The 18,139-nt window shown below is 42.4% G+C and overlaps 1 protein-coding gene across 1 annotated transcript in view; it reads right to left on the bottom strand.

Annotated features, from left to right (window-relative positions):
- Window positions 1-18,139, bottom strand: part of LOC135224548 (exostosin-3-like) — a 247,063-nt gene that overhangs the window by 204,026 nt on the left and 24,898 nt on the right. Inside the window, exon 2 of the mRNA XM_064263646.1 lies at window positions 7,295-7,424. Coding sequence (XP_064119716.1) covers window positions 7,295-7,424 — 130 coding nt within the window. The remainder of the gene's footprint in view (window positions 1-7,294; window positions 7,425-18,139) is intronic.

Genomic DNA, 18,139 nt, shown 5'->3' with positions numbered 1-18,139 from the left:
GCCACGGCTTCCCTCTGACTCGAAGAAGCAACAATCGTCACTGGCGTAGCAATACAAAATGGCTGACTCCGGCTACCCATGAAGACAAGGCCAGGAGGAGGGGGAGGGCCTGGACAGCATAAGGAGGGGGGAGTGGCGAGCATCCATGAAGTGCATCAGCAAACCCTCCAAGGACGGCAGACCCTGCAGCCCAAGTGTCCTCCAAAGTGCCGCCATTTTGGATGCCTCCGACTCTGAAATAAAAGACAATGATGAAAATGCCTCCTCCCTTTTGGGAATCAAATTAACTCCCAAAAAAGAAGGGGCGACATTACATAAATCAGCCTGAGGACCTCCCGATACTTCCATCGACGAATTGATGGAAGATAAGGAAGGAGATAAAGGCACAACACTAGCATGACGTGTGACAACAGCAAGAGATGAAGCAACAGGAAGAGAAGAAAAACCCTCCCACAAAGGAAGAGTAGAAACCCTACGATGCTCCCTCTTACTATAAAATAACCCCCACTGCTCTCTATGCCACGCATGGCAATCCGTGCAGGGATTCGTTAATGTACAAACATTAGAGCGACACCTACTACAAGTAACACGGGGCTTGGTCGCAGCCAAAGCCAAAAAACGAGAACACGGAAAACCTGGAGTTCCAGGGCACACACGTTGATGATGCCGAGATGGAGCAGAAGAAGCCATAATAACAACACACACACACACACACTAAAACACAAGCAAAACGGGCAATGAACCAGGCAAAGGCCGAGAGAGGTCAACCACAACTCTTGCCCAGGCGGTTAAGAAAAGACTGACACAATGGCATAGGTGCATGGTCTTGACCACTCTTTGCCTGATATATGCACGCACTGCCAGATCTCACAAGATTCCTTGCTTTCATCTGCAATTTAACTGGATCTAGCTAGGCGCTGGAAATTGTCCAACCACCAACGAAGGTCTTCCCTCACTTCCAGAGACAGAGGAACCATTAACAGGGGTGAGTCCCCCGCCAGAGACCAGAATTCTCCCAGTCTCCATTGCAGAGACCGAAGATGAAGACGCCCATGAGGGACCAGCTTCTCCAGGGAAGACAAAACTCCCAGAAGGACCTGCCACTGATGAGCTGACCGATGTGATTCCGACAGAAAGTCGCGAGCCACCACCCACAACTTCTCCAATCTCTGATCCGATGGGAAAACTTTTGCCACTGTCGTATCGATGACCATGCCCAGGTAGAGAATCCTTTGACTGGGTACGAGGTTCGATTTTTCCTGGTTGACTAATATGCCCAGTTCCAAACAGAACCGAAGTAGGCGATCCCTGTCCTGCTGCAGCTTTTCCCTGGAAACTGCCAAGACTAACCAATCGTTAAGGTACCTCAGCAAACGGATCCCCTGAGCATGGGCCCAACTTGACACGAGAGAGAAGACCCTTGTGAACACTTGAGGGGCTGTCGTCAGCAACAAAGAACAAGACTTGAACTCAAAGATCTTGTCCCCAAGAGAGAAGCGAAGGAACTTCCTGGACGTCGGATGAACAGGGATTTAGAAGTATGTGTCCCTTAAGTCTATCAACAGCATGAAGTCGCCTTCCCTCACGGCTGCCAACACTGAGCGCTGGGTCTCCATCTCGAACCGTGTCTTCTTGATGAAGTGATTCAAGGTGGATAAGTCCATCACAGGCCTCCATCCTCCCGACACCTTGGGCACTAAGAAGATGTGACTGTAATAAAACCCTGGGGACAGATGCACAACTTCCTCTATCGCATCCTTGTCCAGCATTTTCAGCACTTCCTCCCAAAGAGCCAAGAACTTTAGAGAATCTGGAGGATATGCCTTCCTGAGCTGCAGCTTGTCCGATAGAGGAGGAGAGAAGTCGAATGGCAGTAGGTAGCCCATCCGAAGGACATCTACCACCCACTTCTCCTCCCCATAACTCTGCCACTTGGCCCAATGGCCCACAAGGCATCCCCCCACCTGTGGTACAGGAGAGGGAGAGGCGCCTAACCTACCGACAGTCCCCTTTACCTCTGCCCCTTGGGCCTCTTCTTGGCTTAAAGTAACGAGAGTGAAAGGGGCGTTGATCCTCTGACCTAGGCTGAGTCGAACGGGAAGGCGCTGCCGAACTCAAAGTCATCGATGGCCTACCAGGCAACGATCTTCTTGACTGCTGTTGGACAGGAGGAGGAGGAGCCAGACGTCTCTGAGGACGAGACTCCAACTTAGACATGGCCTGGTGCACCAGTCTGTCTTTGGTGTCAGCCAGGCGCCAGTCTATTGGGACTCCAACAGATCACCGTTCCTCAATGCCAGCAAGGACTTCGTGTCAAGTGATCTCTCCATCCTAGACAAAGCCGCATCTCTTCTAATCATAAGAAGGTTAGCCCATAAATTAGCACTGAGGTGAGCCATATATGAAAACGCCTTGCCTCTGGACTGCAACAGACTGGCAAGAAAGGATGCACTCACCAACCTTTCAGGGGACCTGTCAGAAGCTATCTTGGCAATGACCACATACCAGAAGTCCAGCCAAGAAACCGTCTGCAACATGGAGGCCGGCGTAGATTCCAATGCTGAGGCATCCTGCGGAGACAAGGAAGGAGCCACCGACCTCACCTGCTCCAAAGTCAAACCCAGCTTCAGGCGAATGACGTCTGGGTTAAGATTGTGCAACATAAAAAATGCAGAGCTCGTAGCATAGTAATTCCTATGTCTCATGAGAGGCAGGGGTAGTAGCTTGGTAGGGCCTCTAGAGCGAAGTGAACCGTCCTGGTCCATAACGGAGGCATTAACCTTATGCATGACCGACTGAACGTGCCCCGACAAAGGAAGCTGAAGAGATGATTTGGGATCCTGTGTAGCTCCCACCAAGGCTTCCAAGCAAGAAGGAGTGTAAGACAACCGAGCCTTTGTTAAACCCACGAATGAGATAAAAAACTTCCAAAAAGGAAGGGAAAAACTCTTGCGTGTCTCCCTCCTCCTGCTCCGGCAACGGAAACCGATGACAAGAAGGATGTGTAGGCTCCTGTAAGGCACCTTCCCAACTAAAATTAATGGGAGGGTCAGCAGCCAAACAGCCCATGTGTCTGCTTCCGAGACGAACCCACTATAACACTAGGAACATTACTACGTACTCCTCCACCAGATGGCTCATTAACCCTTAAACGCCGAAGCGGTAAAAAAAAAAATGTCTCCCGTGTGCCAGAGGTGTTTCAGAGTGAGCGCGGAAGCAGAAAAAATATTTTTTTCAAAAAATCACAGCGCGCTTAGTTTTCAAGATTAAGAGTTCATTTTTGGCTCCTTTTTTTGTCATTGGCTGAAGTTTAGTATGCAACCATCAGAAATGAAAAAAAATATCATTATCATATATAAATAATGCGATATATGATAGCGCAAAAACAAAATTTCATATATAATTGTATTCAAATCGCGCAGTGCGCAAAACGTTTAAGGTAACAAGTTACTTTTTTTTCCGTTGTAATGTACACTAAATTGCGATCCTTTTGGTATATAACACATTGTAAAACGATCAAAGCAACACAGAGAAAATATTATCACAATATAATGCATGAATTCGTAACGCGCGGACGTAAACACATATTTTTTTCAAAAATTCACCATAATTCTAAATATTCTCCTAGAGACTTCCAATTACTTTCAAAATGAAGATAAATGATTGAATATTACTATACTGTAAGAGTATTAGCTTACAATTGCAGTTTTCGACCATATCTGACGAGTTAAAGTTGACCGAATGTCGAATTTTTTTATATATATATTTTTTATATGCAATTACTCCGGAAATAAGAAAAGCTACAACCTTCAAATATTTTTCGTTTTATTCTACATGAAATTGCGCACATTTTCATATATAAAACTCTATGAAATGCCTAATATGAAACGGAGCAAATATTCCGAGAATGGTACGTACGTATTTCGGAGATTTGTGGCGGAGAATCCGCGCGCGGAGGGAGGGAAAGATTTTTTTTTAAATTCACCATAAATCTAAATATTTTGCTAGAGACTTCGAATTTGTTTCAAGATGAAGATAACTGACTGAATATTACTAGACTGTAAGAGTTTTAGCTTACAATTGCGTTTTTCGACCATTTCGGTAGAGTCAAAGTTGACCGAACGTGGTTTTTTTTTATTTATCGTGATTTATATGCAAATATTTCTAAAATGAGAAAAGCTACAACCTTCAATTATTTTTTGTTGTATTCTACATAGAATTGCACACATTTTCATATATAAAACTTTATGTAACGGCTAATTTAAAATGGTGCAAACATTACCACAATCGCACGTATGATTTTTTCGGAAGAGTTACCGCGCGGACGTAAAGAAAATGTTATTTTTTTCATAAATTCACCATAAATCGAAATATTGTGCTAGAGACTTCCAATTTGTTGCAAAATGAAGGTAAATGCTTGAATATTACTAGAATATAAGCGTTTTAGCTTACAATTGCGTTTTTTGACCATTTCAGTAGAGTCAAAGTTGACCGAAGGTTGAAATTTTGGCAATTATCGTTATTTATATGAAAATATCTCAAAACTGATAAAAGCTACAATCATGAGTATTTTATTGTTGTATTCTACATAAAAATGCGCACATTTTCATATATAATACTTCATGTAACGGCTAATTTACAATGGTACAAAAATTATGTCAAAGTGACGAAATAATTTCCGAGATGTGTCACAGATACTTTGTAGTGCGGCAAGAAAGAAATTCGCGCTTGCGCGCCTGCATATCGATTGTAAACAAAACAACACCTTGATCCGTGAACTCCCAGCATCCCCCAAGGCGCGTGATTCTAGAGTTTTCGGCTGGTAGGCCTAAAAGTATTTATCCGCGAATGGGTTTTAAAAAACCCTTTTTTGTATGTTGGACGTAAAATACTCCAGTCGGCACCCGAAGAGGACAAAAAATGTTGACGTAAAATACGTCCAGTCGGCACCCGAGAGACAAAAAATGTTGACGTAAAATACGTCCAGTCGGCGTTTAAGGGTTAACATGTCCGTGAATGGTCACGGGCGTGGGAGACATACAAACATGAGATGGAGGGGAATCCTGAACACTCGAGATCGAAAGAGAATCCCCCAGATGTTCAGATGAGGTTTATCCTCTATTCATACATCTGAAGTGGACTGACCTTCCTTGTGCAACCCCCACCCTTCCTTTGATGCTTCCAAGAACAGAGACATGTAGAGTGGGGAGTTAGTAAGAACTCCAATGAGGAGGTTCCTGTTGTCTAACCACCAAACAAGGCCCTCTCTTACTTCACTACTCAGGGGACTGAACAGGTAGGGAGGGTTGTTAGAGGCCATCTAATGCCACTTCAGTTGACAATGAAGTGAGCATTCCATAGCAAAAGACTGCTCTTGGTTGAAACCTGTCTCGAGAAGAGATAATTTCACATCTTCTCAAGACAAAGCTTGACCATAAGTTCAAACTCTGATGTAATAGTAAGTCAGCACCTTTCCTCCTGACACTAGCAACATCCTGATCTTCCCCTTCTCATCATCAGATGAGACACCAGTGACAGTGACACTAGCATTTTCAAGGAAAGGCCAAGCCATAATGCTACCTTGAAAGAGGCTGTGACAATTGGCTCTACTGACAAAAGGGTTGTATCTTTCAGTCACAGACTCTCTAGGGGAAGGTCATTTGTCAGTGAACAGAATAATGAATGCAACTGCAGGAGAGTAGTCTCAACGTTCTCCAGCAAGTTGAATCTGTCATGCAAACAGCAAGGGGAGGAGCCTACTCAATCTGCTAGACAACAGGGAACCCTACAATTTGGAGATATGACCACTCAGCTGTTCCAAAATACCAACAGCTAGCTGTAACCATACCAATCTTGAAGATGGTCTCACTTCTGGAGCACACCCAAAGTCAGCTCAGTTGACAAAATTTGGTTCAGAAGCAGTCACCTCCCCTAGATCAATGTGCTCACTAACAAGCGAAAAATATCTCAAAAATGTTGTTCCAACTCTGCCTGCTAGGGTTCTGATGAAGCAAAATCCTCCATTCTCATCAGATACCCAAGATCCTTTCCCTAAGAGATACGACTTATGGTGCATAATCAGTCCTCATGGCACTGACCGACAGCCATGAACCGAGGATGGACTAAAGAGATTTGATGGTGTCAAAGGAGGAGCATTCCCTCCTGACAACACCAGTTAATACCTTTTAACCTTCCTCCTCCTGTTTCCAAATCTTTTCTATTGCAAAGGAGACCAACTCAAACACTCCTTACATGGAAGGTGAGGACTGCAGGTCCTAACCATACATAAGGAAAAATATCAGTGGGATCCACAGGCAAAGATGATATAAAGTGACCACACACTTGCTCGTGGCCTCCACATCTTTGTTTTTCATTCTTTTAGACATCCACAATTTTGGCTAAGCAAAAAGTGCTTGATGATGATAGATGAGTGGGAGTTTCCCCAACCTACCGACAGCCAACTAGTACCTTGTTACCAATGTTTTAATGACCAATTGTAGCTCACCACTGAGGGATTCCCCTAATATAAAAGGCTATGGTTTATATTTTCATAAGAACAAACCATAAGCACTCAGTAGTTGGGCAATAATACCTGCAACTGCACCAAACAGTTTTGAACATCAGATAACTTTTGTTATGAAAAAAGAACAAAGTTCAAGGTAAACACTCAATACACACATATGCTCTGGATGTAGCCAGACTGACAAGTAGGAGATTTTGACTGGTGAAACATACTCTGAATGTCTGAATAAAAATTTATGACAAAGGCCAAGCACTATGACCTTAGGTCATTTAGTGCCAAGAGGGAAATTGAAAGTAAAGTAGGTTTTAAGGTGTAACAAAATGAAAACCTCACAGTTGCATTAGGAAAAAATTGTTAGGAGAGGGTGGAAAATATGATGGAAGAAAAATAATATGAATGGAGGTACAGTAATAGGAAATGTAAGGGGTTGCAGCTAGGGGTTGAAGGGATGCACTAACCCCCTACAGGACCCCAAACATACTTGTATATATAGAGGATTGCTTCACTTATCTACTTTCAACTTTGCTCAATATCATTTGCAATTTAGCAAATGGTAATGAGCATGCACAAAAGTACAAAAGACTTCTAGATCACACAAAGCACAAACTGAATCTTACAAAGGCTACTTGTAAAATAATTTACTATAAGTATGGGATAGCATATGAGGATTGTTTAATGGATCAAAATAAGAGTTGAAATAACTAGTAGTTATTCTAAGAAGATATAAAGGAATCCAAGTTACAGTTACCAAATGCACAGTAGTAATCTAACCTTTAATAGAAAGAAGTTCCTGAACCCTGGCTTTGGCATTATCACACTTGAGGCCTGACAAGTCTGCCAGAGGATCATTAGGATCCAAAAGCAAGTGACGCTCATGACTCAGTGATCCATCTCTAACAGCCTGTGGGAAGATCATCATCATTATTAAAATTTGTCTCTGTGTGGCAAGGATTATAATTATGTAAAAATTAAATGCAACATTTAGTGTTCATATTACTAATATGTATTATACAGTATTACAGCAATATTATTATTATTCATTTTGTATGGCATAAAAATTTATAAAATATTAACACCATCGAAAACACATCTTATGCTACTAATGTTTACTGATTAACAATTATCTAATTACATGCCATTAAGGGATATTTACTTTATCCTGTACTGTATATCAAGTTCATACTTTCAATATGAGAAACTTATAAAACAAAGTGACATATGCTGATTTTTCCAAGGTAAGGAAAACCACAATAGAGAGAGAGAGAGAGAGAGAGAGAGAGAGAGAGAGAGAGAGAGAGAGAGAGAGAGAGCACATGTGGTTTTTAAACATTCACAACTAAACAAACAGCCAACAAGACCTAAATGCTACTGTGCCTTTGACTCATTTGGACATGCCCCCAAAATGCAATCTAATCCAATGATTATGACTGGACAAAACTTGAACAAGAACTAAATGCAATATGTAGCTTATTGTTTGTAACAAATATTCAAGCAATTTTGCACTTCTGTAAGCAGTCATTCTCTCTCTCTCTCTCTCCTCTCTATCTCTCTCTCTCTCTCTCTACTCTCTCTCTCTCTCTCGGCTCTCTCTCTCGTAGTAGCCATCTTGCTTGGTGAGACGTACCCGCGTGAAGTCACAATAATCAACAGATATCACAAGTTTAACATACGACTAGAATTTGAGAAATATCTAGAAGTGTTCGTGAACTATCGGTGATAAGATTAGTGTGAAAATAGTAGGATAAAGCGTCTTCTAAGTTAGTTTATCAAGTGCAATACTATAAATCAGAACAAGATGGCAGTAAGTTCCAACTGCGGGAAGAGGTGGCATAATTTGTCGTGTTTAGCAGATTCGCAATACGATGAGGTAGCAGGAAGGGAACTGGCATTTCTCATCTATGAAATCAGCAACAGTCCTAACCAAAAAAGATACAAAAGCATTCATAGATATACATAAACCAACATATTTCCGACAACGCAAATGAATAAGGTGAATCTTGTGAATATCCTAATTGATGCATTAGGAAAAAGAATGCCAAAGCATGCAAACTGTGTAAGGTTTGGTATAGCATAGTCAATCCACAAACCTAATCAGAAAATGTGCTGCTGCAACATTCCGACCCATCCCCACAGGTGCTGAGGTAATACAAGATTGGAGACAAAAGATACAAGATTTTTTGTTCAACATGTCTATCATGGATAGACAATGTTATTAAATCAAGATTGAATGTACAAATAGTTGAGGATGAAGAAGAAGAGGAAGAGGTAAGAAGAAGAAGAAAAAGAAGAAGAGGAAAACGGAAGAGAAGTAAACAAAAATGAAATGACAGAAAAAAATAAGGAAAACAAAGAACAAGATAAAAGTATGGATGCAGAGATACTCATTGATACTACATATGAGGCAATAAAGCAGCATACCTACGAAGAAATAAATTACGATATGACAACAGAAAAGCAAATCCCGAAGAGGCTCTACCCAGATCTATACAATGACGGGAAAGAGGAAAAAATAGACAAGAAAGACAAAATCTGCAACCTTTTGAAAAGAGGGAATTGCAGATTTGGAGAAAGATGTTACTACAAACATCCTAAGATATGTCAAAAACTATGAAATATATGGTAAATGTGCATACTTAGATGATATGGGGATGATTGCAGAGATCTGCATCCAAAAATATGTAAAAAACCTAAAAGAAGGAAAAGGATGTAAGTTCGACAAAAAATGCAAATATATGCACCCTGTAGCCATGAATCATAATCAAATAATAACCAACCAGTAATAAAATCCAAAATAAGAAAGAAACAAATAAAGAGAGAAATCAAGAATATCAGGTAAAAGAGAAAAGCAAACCACCAATGAGATATGCAGAGGTGTCAGCAAAAAATTTCAAAGCATCAGCTCCGAAATTCTACTCAAGAGATAATAACTGTATTTATTATGCAAGAGGATATTGCGAAACGGAGAAATTGCAGATTCAGACACAAAATTAATAATTATGATGAAAGGAAGATCAAATATTATGGAAAAGTTGGATTTTTTAATGTCAGAATTTCTGGAAATGAAAAAAGAACAACATACCAGAACAGGAAAGAGACATGAAAATCCTTATTACTACCAGTATTAAATGAGGAGAAAAACACGCAAACCATCATAGTGATGAATGCGCAGGGTTTAGTTACGAGTAACTCAAAAAGAAAAATAGAGTACTTAGAAGAAACTAACCCAAAATGAAAAGAAAATAGATATAATGAATATAAGTGAAACCTGGTATTCCCAAGAGACTGGGAATGATGATCAAAATAAAAGGGTTCCAAACTTATAGATCAGATAGAAAAAAATAGGAATCAAGGGGGAACCGCAATATATGGGAAAGACAAAAAACAAGGAAAAATATATGAGAAATATAGTAACTCAGAATGTGAACTAATAAGCGTAGAATTTGAATCTGAAAAATTGATGAACATAGTAATATATAGACCCCCTAATACTAAAGAGTTTGACTTAATAATTGAACAAAAAATTGGATGATATATGTAGAAATCACAAGGACTGGACTATTCTCCTATCTGGTGACTTCAACTTTCCTTTCGTAGAATGGAAAGAACGAATAGGAGATGGTTGTACTTATACATATAAAAAAGAGAGTAATAGTAGTGCAGAAGATAAGAGGCAATTTGAAAAGCTATTAGATATGCTACTAGAATACAACATTCAACAAATAAATCACCTGCCAACAAGAAAGGAAAATACTTTAGACCTAGTATTTGTGAACGAGATGAATTATGTTAAAGAAATAATAGTTTATAATGCGAGTATTTCAGACCATAATGTCATAGAATTAACCAGTTCATTCCAAAGCAAGTGAAAATAGAGATAAGCAAGAAATGAAAAAGTGGGAAGGATATGGAAAATACAACTTCTACAGTAAAAATATAAAATGGTCAGAAATTAATGAAGAATTAAACAAAGATTGGGATAACATTTTCGTAAGTGATGACATAAGGGTAAATACGGAGATATTATATAAAATATTGGAGAAAATAGTGGAAAAATATATACCGAAGAAGAAAAGTAAACATCATTCATGCATACCAAGAGACAGAAGGATCTTGTTCCAGAAAATCAGAAAGTGGAAAAAAGGTCTTGCAAAAGAAAAAAATGCATGGAAGTTATAGAACTAAAAAGTAAGATAGAAAATGCAGAACAAAAGATTATACAATCAAAAGAAAATGAAAAACGGGACTTGGAAGAAAAAACCCTATTAAATATCAAGCAAAACCCCAAACTATTATACTCATATGCGAAGAAGATGAATAAAAGAAGAATAGAAATAGGCCCTCTGAGAATTGAAGGGAGATTAACGAATGAAAAAAGGAAATTTGCAACATACTGGCAGAACGATATAAGAGAGAATTCACATCTAGAATAGATAATGAAGATAATGATATAGAAGTAAGGGATATGAAAATAGTGAATATTTAGCTGACATAGATATTAATGAAGCTGATATTGTGCAGGCTATTAATGAAATTAAAAATGGAGCTGCTGCAGGGCCTGATGGAATTCCTGCTATTTTGTTAAAGAAAGTAGTTCATTCTATCGCAAAGCCACTTGCAATATTATTAAGACAAAGTGTAGATACAGGCAAGATATATGATGAGCACAAATTAGCATATATTACCCCTACTTTCAAAAGTGGATCAAGACTAGAGGCAAGTAATTATAGGCCTGTGAGTCTAACATCACATATTATGAAATGTATGAAAGGGTAATGAAGAAAAATATTATGAAACATTTATAAAAATAATTTGTTTAATAAAGGACAACATGGTTTCGTACCCGGAAAAAAGTACACAAACCCAACTGTTAGTCCACCGTGAGAACATATTCAAAAATATGAAAAGCGGAAAATGAAACAGATGTGGTTTATTTAGACTTTGCAAAAGCTTTTGATAAAGTAGACCATAATATATTAGCGAAGAAAATTAGAAAACACAATATCGTGGATAAAGTAGGAAAATGGTTAAAAGAATTTTTACACAACAGAAAACAGATAGTTATTGCAAACGACGAGAAATCGGATGAAGCCAAGGTAATATCCGGTGTGCCGCAAGGTACGTTTAGCTGCAATACTGTTTGTTATTATGATTGAAGACATAGACAATAATGTTAAGGATTCGTAGTGAGTAGTTTCGCAGATGACACAAGAATAAGTAGAGAAATTACTTGTGATGAAGATAGGAACGCTCTACAAAGAGACCTTAACAAAGTATATGATTGGGCAGAGGTAAATAAAAAGGATGGTATTTAACTCTGATAAATTTGAATCAATAAATTATGGAGACAGAGAAAGAAAGCTATATGCATATAAGGGACCTAATAATGAGACCATCACAAATAAGGAAGCAGTTAAAGACCTTGGTGTGATGATGAATAGGAACATGTTATGCAATGATCAAATAGCAACTCTGTTGGCAAAATGTAAAGCAAAAATGGGAATGTTGTTACGGCACTTCAAAACAAGAAAAGCTGAACACCATGATTATGCTTTAGAAAACATATGTTTGTAGTCCACTTGAATATTGCAATATGATATGGTACCCACACTATCAAAAGGAATATTGCACAAATAGAGAGTGTACAAAGGTCCTTTACAGCTAGAATAGAAGAAGTTAAGGACCTAGACTACTGGAAAGACTACAATTCTTAAAATTATATAGTCTAGAAAGGAGAAGAGAACGCTACATGATAATTCAGGCATGGAAACAGATAGAAGGAATAGCAGAAAATATCATGGAACTAAAAATATCAGAAAGAGCAAGCAGAGGTAGATTAATAGTGCCCAAAACTATACCAGGAAAAATTAGGAAAGCACACAGGACATTAATCCACTACGCACCACATCGATAATGCAGCGTCTATTCAATGCGTTGCCAGCTCATCTGAGGAATATATCAGGAGTGAGCGTAGATGTGTTAAGAATAAGCTCGACAAATATCTAAACTGCATCCCAGACCATCCAAGATTGGAAGATGCAAAATATACCGGAAGATGTACCAGCAACTCTCTGGTAGACATTAGAGGTGCCTCACACTGAGGGACCTGGGGCAACCCGAACAAGATGTAAGGTCTGTAAGGTAAGGTAAGGTCTCTGTACATGATTACTGCATCCAAGGTCCTGTCAGATACTGGAAATTTCCAGACTCCTGCTGCAACAGTGTGTCAGTTTCTAGTATCAGGTTTTAATTCTATTTAGTTTGCTAGGGGTCTTACCTCTGCTACAAAGTGAATAATTTGCCCATTGCAGTTGTGTTTCTGATCTCCAAACATTTAGGCAAGGAGCAAATTATTTATGCTTTCTGCTGACGTCTCCTGAATTTCTAGTGTATGTTTTATTTTCTATTCCTTCATACAGTAATTATTTCTGGGCTCAGCTCGTGTCGCTTGCGCGAAATATCCTTTAATCTATTATTTCTAGGGTAAATGTACAACACATACCAGAGAATAAATAAAATAAAGAAAAAGGTCAGTATAACTGACTCGCTCACCCTCTAGGAGGGTGTCGGTATGAACACTAGGCGAGTTGAGACCACTACCACGAGCCAAATGCCAATAGAAATCTCCCACTACAAACCCTCCAAGAGGGGAGCCGTCCCACAGAGAGAGCAGCTCGTACTACTACTACTCCATCCCATGCTTGCGACTGCTGCGCCTCTGGTGGCCATCCTTTTCAGTTAGCTCACACGAGTCACACGTGTTATTTTTCTCTCTGTGATTTTTGTGCCCTTTCTTCGGATTTTCGATAATGGAGCGTGCAGCTATTGCAGCAGCTAAGTTAAGTACTCAGTATTTACGGTTAGCGAGTTTTTTTTCCGTCCCCGAGGCAGTATTTGCCGTTTTTTAGGTACAAATACGTTCTCGGGGGCTGGAAGCATGGCAGCATGGTCCTGCCGCATGTTGGGTTCGTTCTTGGTCTCCCATACCTAGAACATCCCTTATTATTTACGCTCTATTTTTGATTATCCGCGTCGTTAGGTCTACTCAGGTTGTCATACATGTATGTATTTCACCTTATGTAGGCTTTTTTCTATCCAGACCCTAGTCCAGGTTCTTAGTATCGCCCCTGACTAGCTTTGAGTGGTAGACTCGCCTTCGGGCTAGTCGCACACTCCTGGATTTTTTCTCCTGCTATTTTACCTTCTTTCTTTCATTTTTATTATATATATTTATATGTTTTGTCACTGTGAGGTTAGTTAGCGTCTGGCTTAGCCTAGGTCCCGGCTCGTAGAGCCTAGTCTACCGTTGATCAGTTCGGTCGCTTCCACATAGCTTCTCTCTGATCAGTTGGTTTAGCCCTATGGGCCTATATGCTACCGCTTTTCAGTTCAGGTTGCTTCCCGATAGCTTCTCTCTGATCAGTTGGTTGGCCTAGGCTTGGTTACCGTATCTTAGTTTACCGCCTCGTGGTCACTACGTGATCACGAGTCAGCCAGACGCCTGCCAGTTTTTTCTCCCCCTCCCCCCTCTCCGCTCTCCCATAATAGTCGGGTGGGTGGGGGTGGGTCGGTCTGTCCTTGCTCGCGCCCGCATGCCCGAGCCTGGCTCCCCCTCTCCCCTCCACCGGAGGGACCTGGGAGTCCGACAGTCCCTGACTGGTTCCGACCTCTCCGCTTCTCGGCTCGGCCGGGTGGTACGTTGTGGGGGGCCCTGGCCTTCCCCCCCTCGTTACTTCCTTGCCGCTCCGGGCTAGCTCGAGTCTGTATGTCTTCTCGCCCTTCCCTCCTTACTAGAGCTCCTCCCTATCGGAGCCCTGGTATCCAGCGGAAGGGTATAGTCCACCGTAGTTGGACCGGAGCATACAGTAGGTCTTTACTAACCGTACCGTATTGCTGAGTTACTACACTCCGCTTCACTGGACCTAGTCCGGTTCATTGCATGACATTGCATGTAGGTTTAAGTTATCTTTAAGTTTATCTTAAGTTTCTTAAACCATCCCTACCCCTCCCTTTCATTTTACCGGATCTCTCCGGGATTATAGCCTATTCAGGCAATGCAGGGAGGGGTTATGCCCAAAATTTTTTTCCGAGCTCCGGCATGTAACGGAGTTCTTTGTCCTTAGTCTGTAAGTGTTTCCCCCTTTAAGATACTCATGTGTCTTCCCACTTACAGGCCACCAACTGTGAGCATCCGGGATGTTCCGCTACACTTCAGGACCCTGTGGACACGAAGTTTGCCGGTCCCATGCTCCATGCGCGACTCCGCACGGGGACATCCAGGTCTGGTACCATGAGACGTGTACCATATGTTACGATCTGGTGAGCCAGCTTTTGGAAGGCGTAAGTATTCCATCTCCGCATGCTGCTCCGCTTCTTTTAGTACTTAAGTTTTACGTTATTTACTTTAACTTAAGGCATCTAGTTTTAAGTTATATTCTAAGTTTTAGTTTTAAGTGATTCTTAAATCTAAAATATACCCTCTCTTACAGGCTCCGGCAGTAAGGGATACGGCATTGGCTACCCTGCGGGCCTGGGTCGGAGGTTTTGGCAAGAACGCCGCCAAGGGTCAGCCCTACATACTGGAGAAGCGATTAGCTCTGTTAATCTTTCCCGGAGGCAAGGCGACTGGGTACGTCGACCCGGTAGAGGCGGACCCCTCTATTGCCTTTATCCAACAACAACTGGCGGCCTCCTTAACAGAACAAGACCAGGATATCTCCACGGATGTCGCAACCCTGGATATAAATGTTGAACCTATGGTAGGTATAGACGACCTGTTGGCCGAGGTAACGTAATGCAGGTACCCAAGGGTCTCCCTTGGGAGTGACTGTTTCTTCTTACCCCTGCAACCTCTCCATCCTTCCAAGGCTTTACGGGTGAGGAGTTATATACTCCTCCAGAGGCTTCGGTTAGACCTAAGATCAAGTCTAAACATATGACCTTGACTAAGACGTCATCATCTTCGAAGAAGACGTCCTCGTCTTCTTCCTCGCGCAAGTCTCCGGCTCGTAACTCCCCGGCCCAGACAGGTCTAAAGGGTCTAGCTCCGGTCCTCAAAGTCCTCAAAGAGTAAACCTAAGGAGAAATCCCGCACCCCGGGCAGTATCACCAGTTCCACTACCTTTGGTGCCTATTCAGAGTCTCCCCTCCACCGCTCCCGCAGCAGCTCCGGCTTTTGGACACCAATGCTGGCCTGTTTGCAACAGGTGGGCGACCTAGTGGGCTCCCTTAAGACGAGTATGGAACATATGATATCCCGCCTGTCGGACAGGATCACTTCTCAGGACACTATTATAGCCGGTTCCTAAGAGAGGCCCCTCTTGCCTCTCCCTCAACCCCAAAACCACTAGCGGATCTCAGCTTCCCCCGCATGACTCGCTGCCCGCTTTCTTTCCATGAACAATCCTTGGAGAGTAGCATCATACGCCCCCTTCCAAGATGGTCTCATCTCCATACCGGAGTTTGGAACTCGAAGAATAGAGGACTTCGAGTTCTACCCGGAAGGCCTACAGCCTCCCTTCATAGGCTACGCTAGGCTCACGCCTTCGGCTATGGTTAGGGATGACAGGGTACCAAAGGAGACAGTCCTCTATTCTCGAGACCAGGCTCAGCGAGAATGGCTCAGATGTTTAGAGGACATGGACTGTTCGAACACCAAGATCCAACCATTCAAAAGTCCCTTTACCATTTTCACGATGGACGAGAGTACCCCGCTCCCTTTCCTAACCAAGATAGCTAGGTCGACCATCTCAGCAGCTCAGAAAGGGGAACCCATGCCTCAGTTAAAAGAAGCAGACCCCACATCTCCGTTGCTCCCTTCAATTGGAGAATTGTGGGTAGACTTGCCTAATACTTTCACAGCTGGCAAACTCAAACCTGACTGTGCTATGGAGCAGTTTGGTGAAAGCTGCCCAGGCTCCTGATAGTCTTATTCAAGCGGAATTTGACTCGAAAACACGACTAGCCAGGTCAATCAACCTGATGGCTATGTCTGAGGTAGCAACCATGGCTTATGGTTCAGAACCAATTTTTAAGCTTATGAACCAAAGCCCTGACTCAAACGGTGCAGTCAGATATGTTCGAGTTTGCCACTGCCAGAACGAATTGTAGGAAGCATGTTCCTGCTAGAGGCAACCATTCGTCATGAACCGAATAGGTTACTCTCTTCTAACATCTGGGGCGCAGATCTCTTCCCAGAGGCTATGGTAAAGGAAGTCCAGGCAGAGGCTACGAGGTTGAACCAGAGCCTTAAGGACCGTTGGGGTCTTACGGCTAGGAGAAGGCAAGACCTGACACCAAAAAGGTAAGGGGTCAAAGGAAACCAGACGTTTCCAGCCTTACCAAAAGAAGGCAACCGCCCGCTTCCCTCAACAAGTTCCTACAGTGCCGTTAGTGCAGACAGCCCAGCCCTCCACGTCTAAAGGTCAATCACAGCCTATTTATGTGATATCCCCTCAGCCTCAGCCCTCCACCTCATACGCCATCTCTCCAGCTTACAATCAAGCCTTCGAGAGTCAAGCTTCTCAGAAGTATGACCGCTCGAACAAGGGAGGCAGAGGTAAGCGGTCCTTTCGTGGGAGGATCGGGAGGCCCCTTCAATAGGGGAAAGCACTTCAGAGGAGGTCGAGGGGGTTACCAGAACCAATGAAGAACTTCAGGTAGGAGGGAGGCTGTTTCACTTTCGCCACCGGTGGAACTTCAGCCAGTGGGCTCAGAGCATAGTGTCAAAAGGGCTGGGTTGGAGCTGGTTGACGAACCCCACCTCCAGCCAGACCTTTCCGTCAACTTCTTCCTTCCAAGGAATTGACGAGTACGCAGAGGACCTCCTTCAGAAAGGAGCTATAGTCAAAGTCAAAAGGTTAAAATTTCAAGGTCGCTTGTTCAGCGTTCCAAAGAAAGGCTCAAACAAAAGAAGGGTAATCTTAGACTTGTCCCGCTTAAACTTAGCCATCCGCTGCGACAAGTTCAAGATGCTCACGATCTCACAGGTGCGGACCTTACTTCCCGTGGGCCGTCACCACCTCTATCGATCTTACAGACGCCTACTATCATATCCCTATTGCAAGACACTTCCGTCCGTATCTGGGATTCAAGATAGGATGATAAGACGTTCTCCTTCAAGGTAGTCCCGTTCGGGCTCAACGTGGCACCCAGGGTGTTCACGAAGCTAGCGGAAGTAGTAGTGCAAACAGCTCAGAGCTCAAGGGATTATGGTAGTAGCGTATCTCGACGATTGGTTGATCTGGGCCCCATTCAGTCGAAGAATGCAACAAGGCCACACTGAAAGTGATCCAATTCCTAGAATATCTAGGATTCAAGATAAACAGATCCAAATCAAGACTCACTCCAGAGTCAAACTTTCAGTGGCTAGGCATTCAATGGAATCTATCCTCACACACTCTGTCGATTCCATCCACCAAAAGGAAAGAAATAGCGAAGTCAGTCAAGCAATTTCTAAGTCACAAACTAGCATCCAGGAGAGCTCAGGAAAGGATCCTCGGCTCTCTCCAGTTTGCTTCAGTAACGAACATCTTAATGAAAGCCAAACTAAAAGATCTAACCAGGATCTGGCGCTCACGAGCAAATGTCAGGTCCAGGGACAAGCTATCCTCAGTGCCT

The sequence above is a fragment of the Macrobrachium nipponense genome, chromosome 12, assembly GCF_015104395.2.
Source record: "Macrobrachium nipponense isolate FS-2020 chromosome 12, ASM1510439v2, whole genome shotgun sequence".
Classification (NCBI taxonomy): domain Eukaryota; kingdom Metazoa; phylum Arthropoda; class Malacostraca; order Decapoda; family Palaemonidae; genus Macrobrachium; species Macrobrachium nipponense.
Note: the sequence above shows the minus strand (reverse complement) of the source record. Positions and strands in the feature narration are given on the sequence as shown.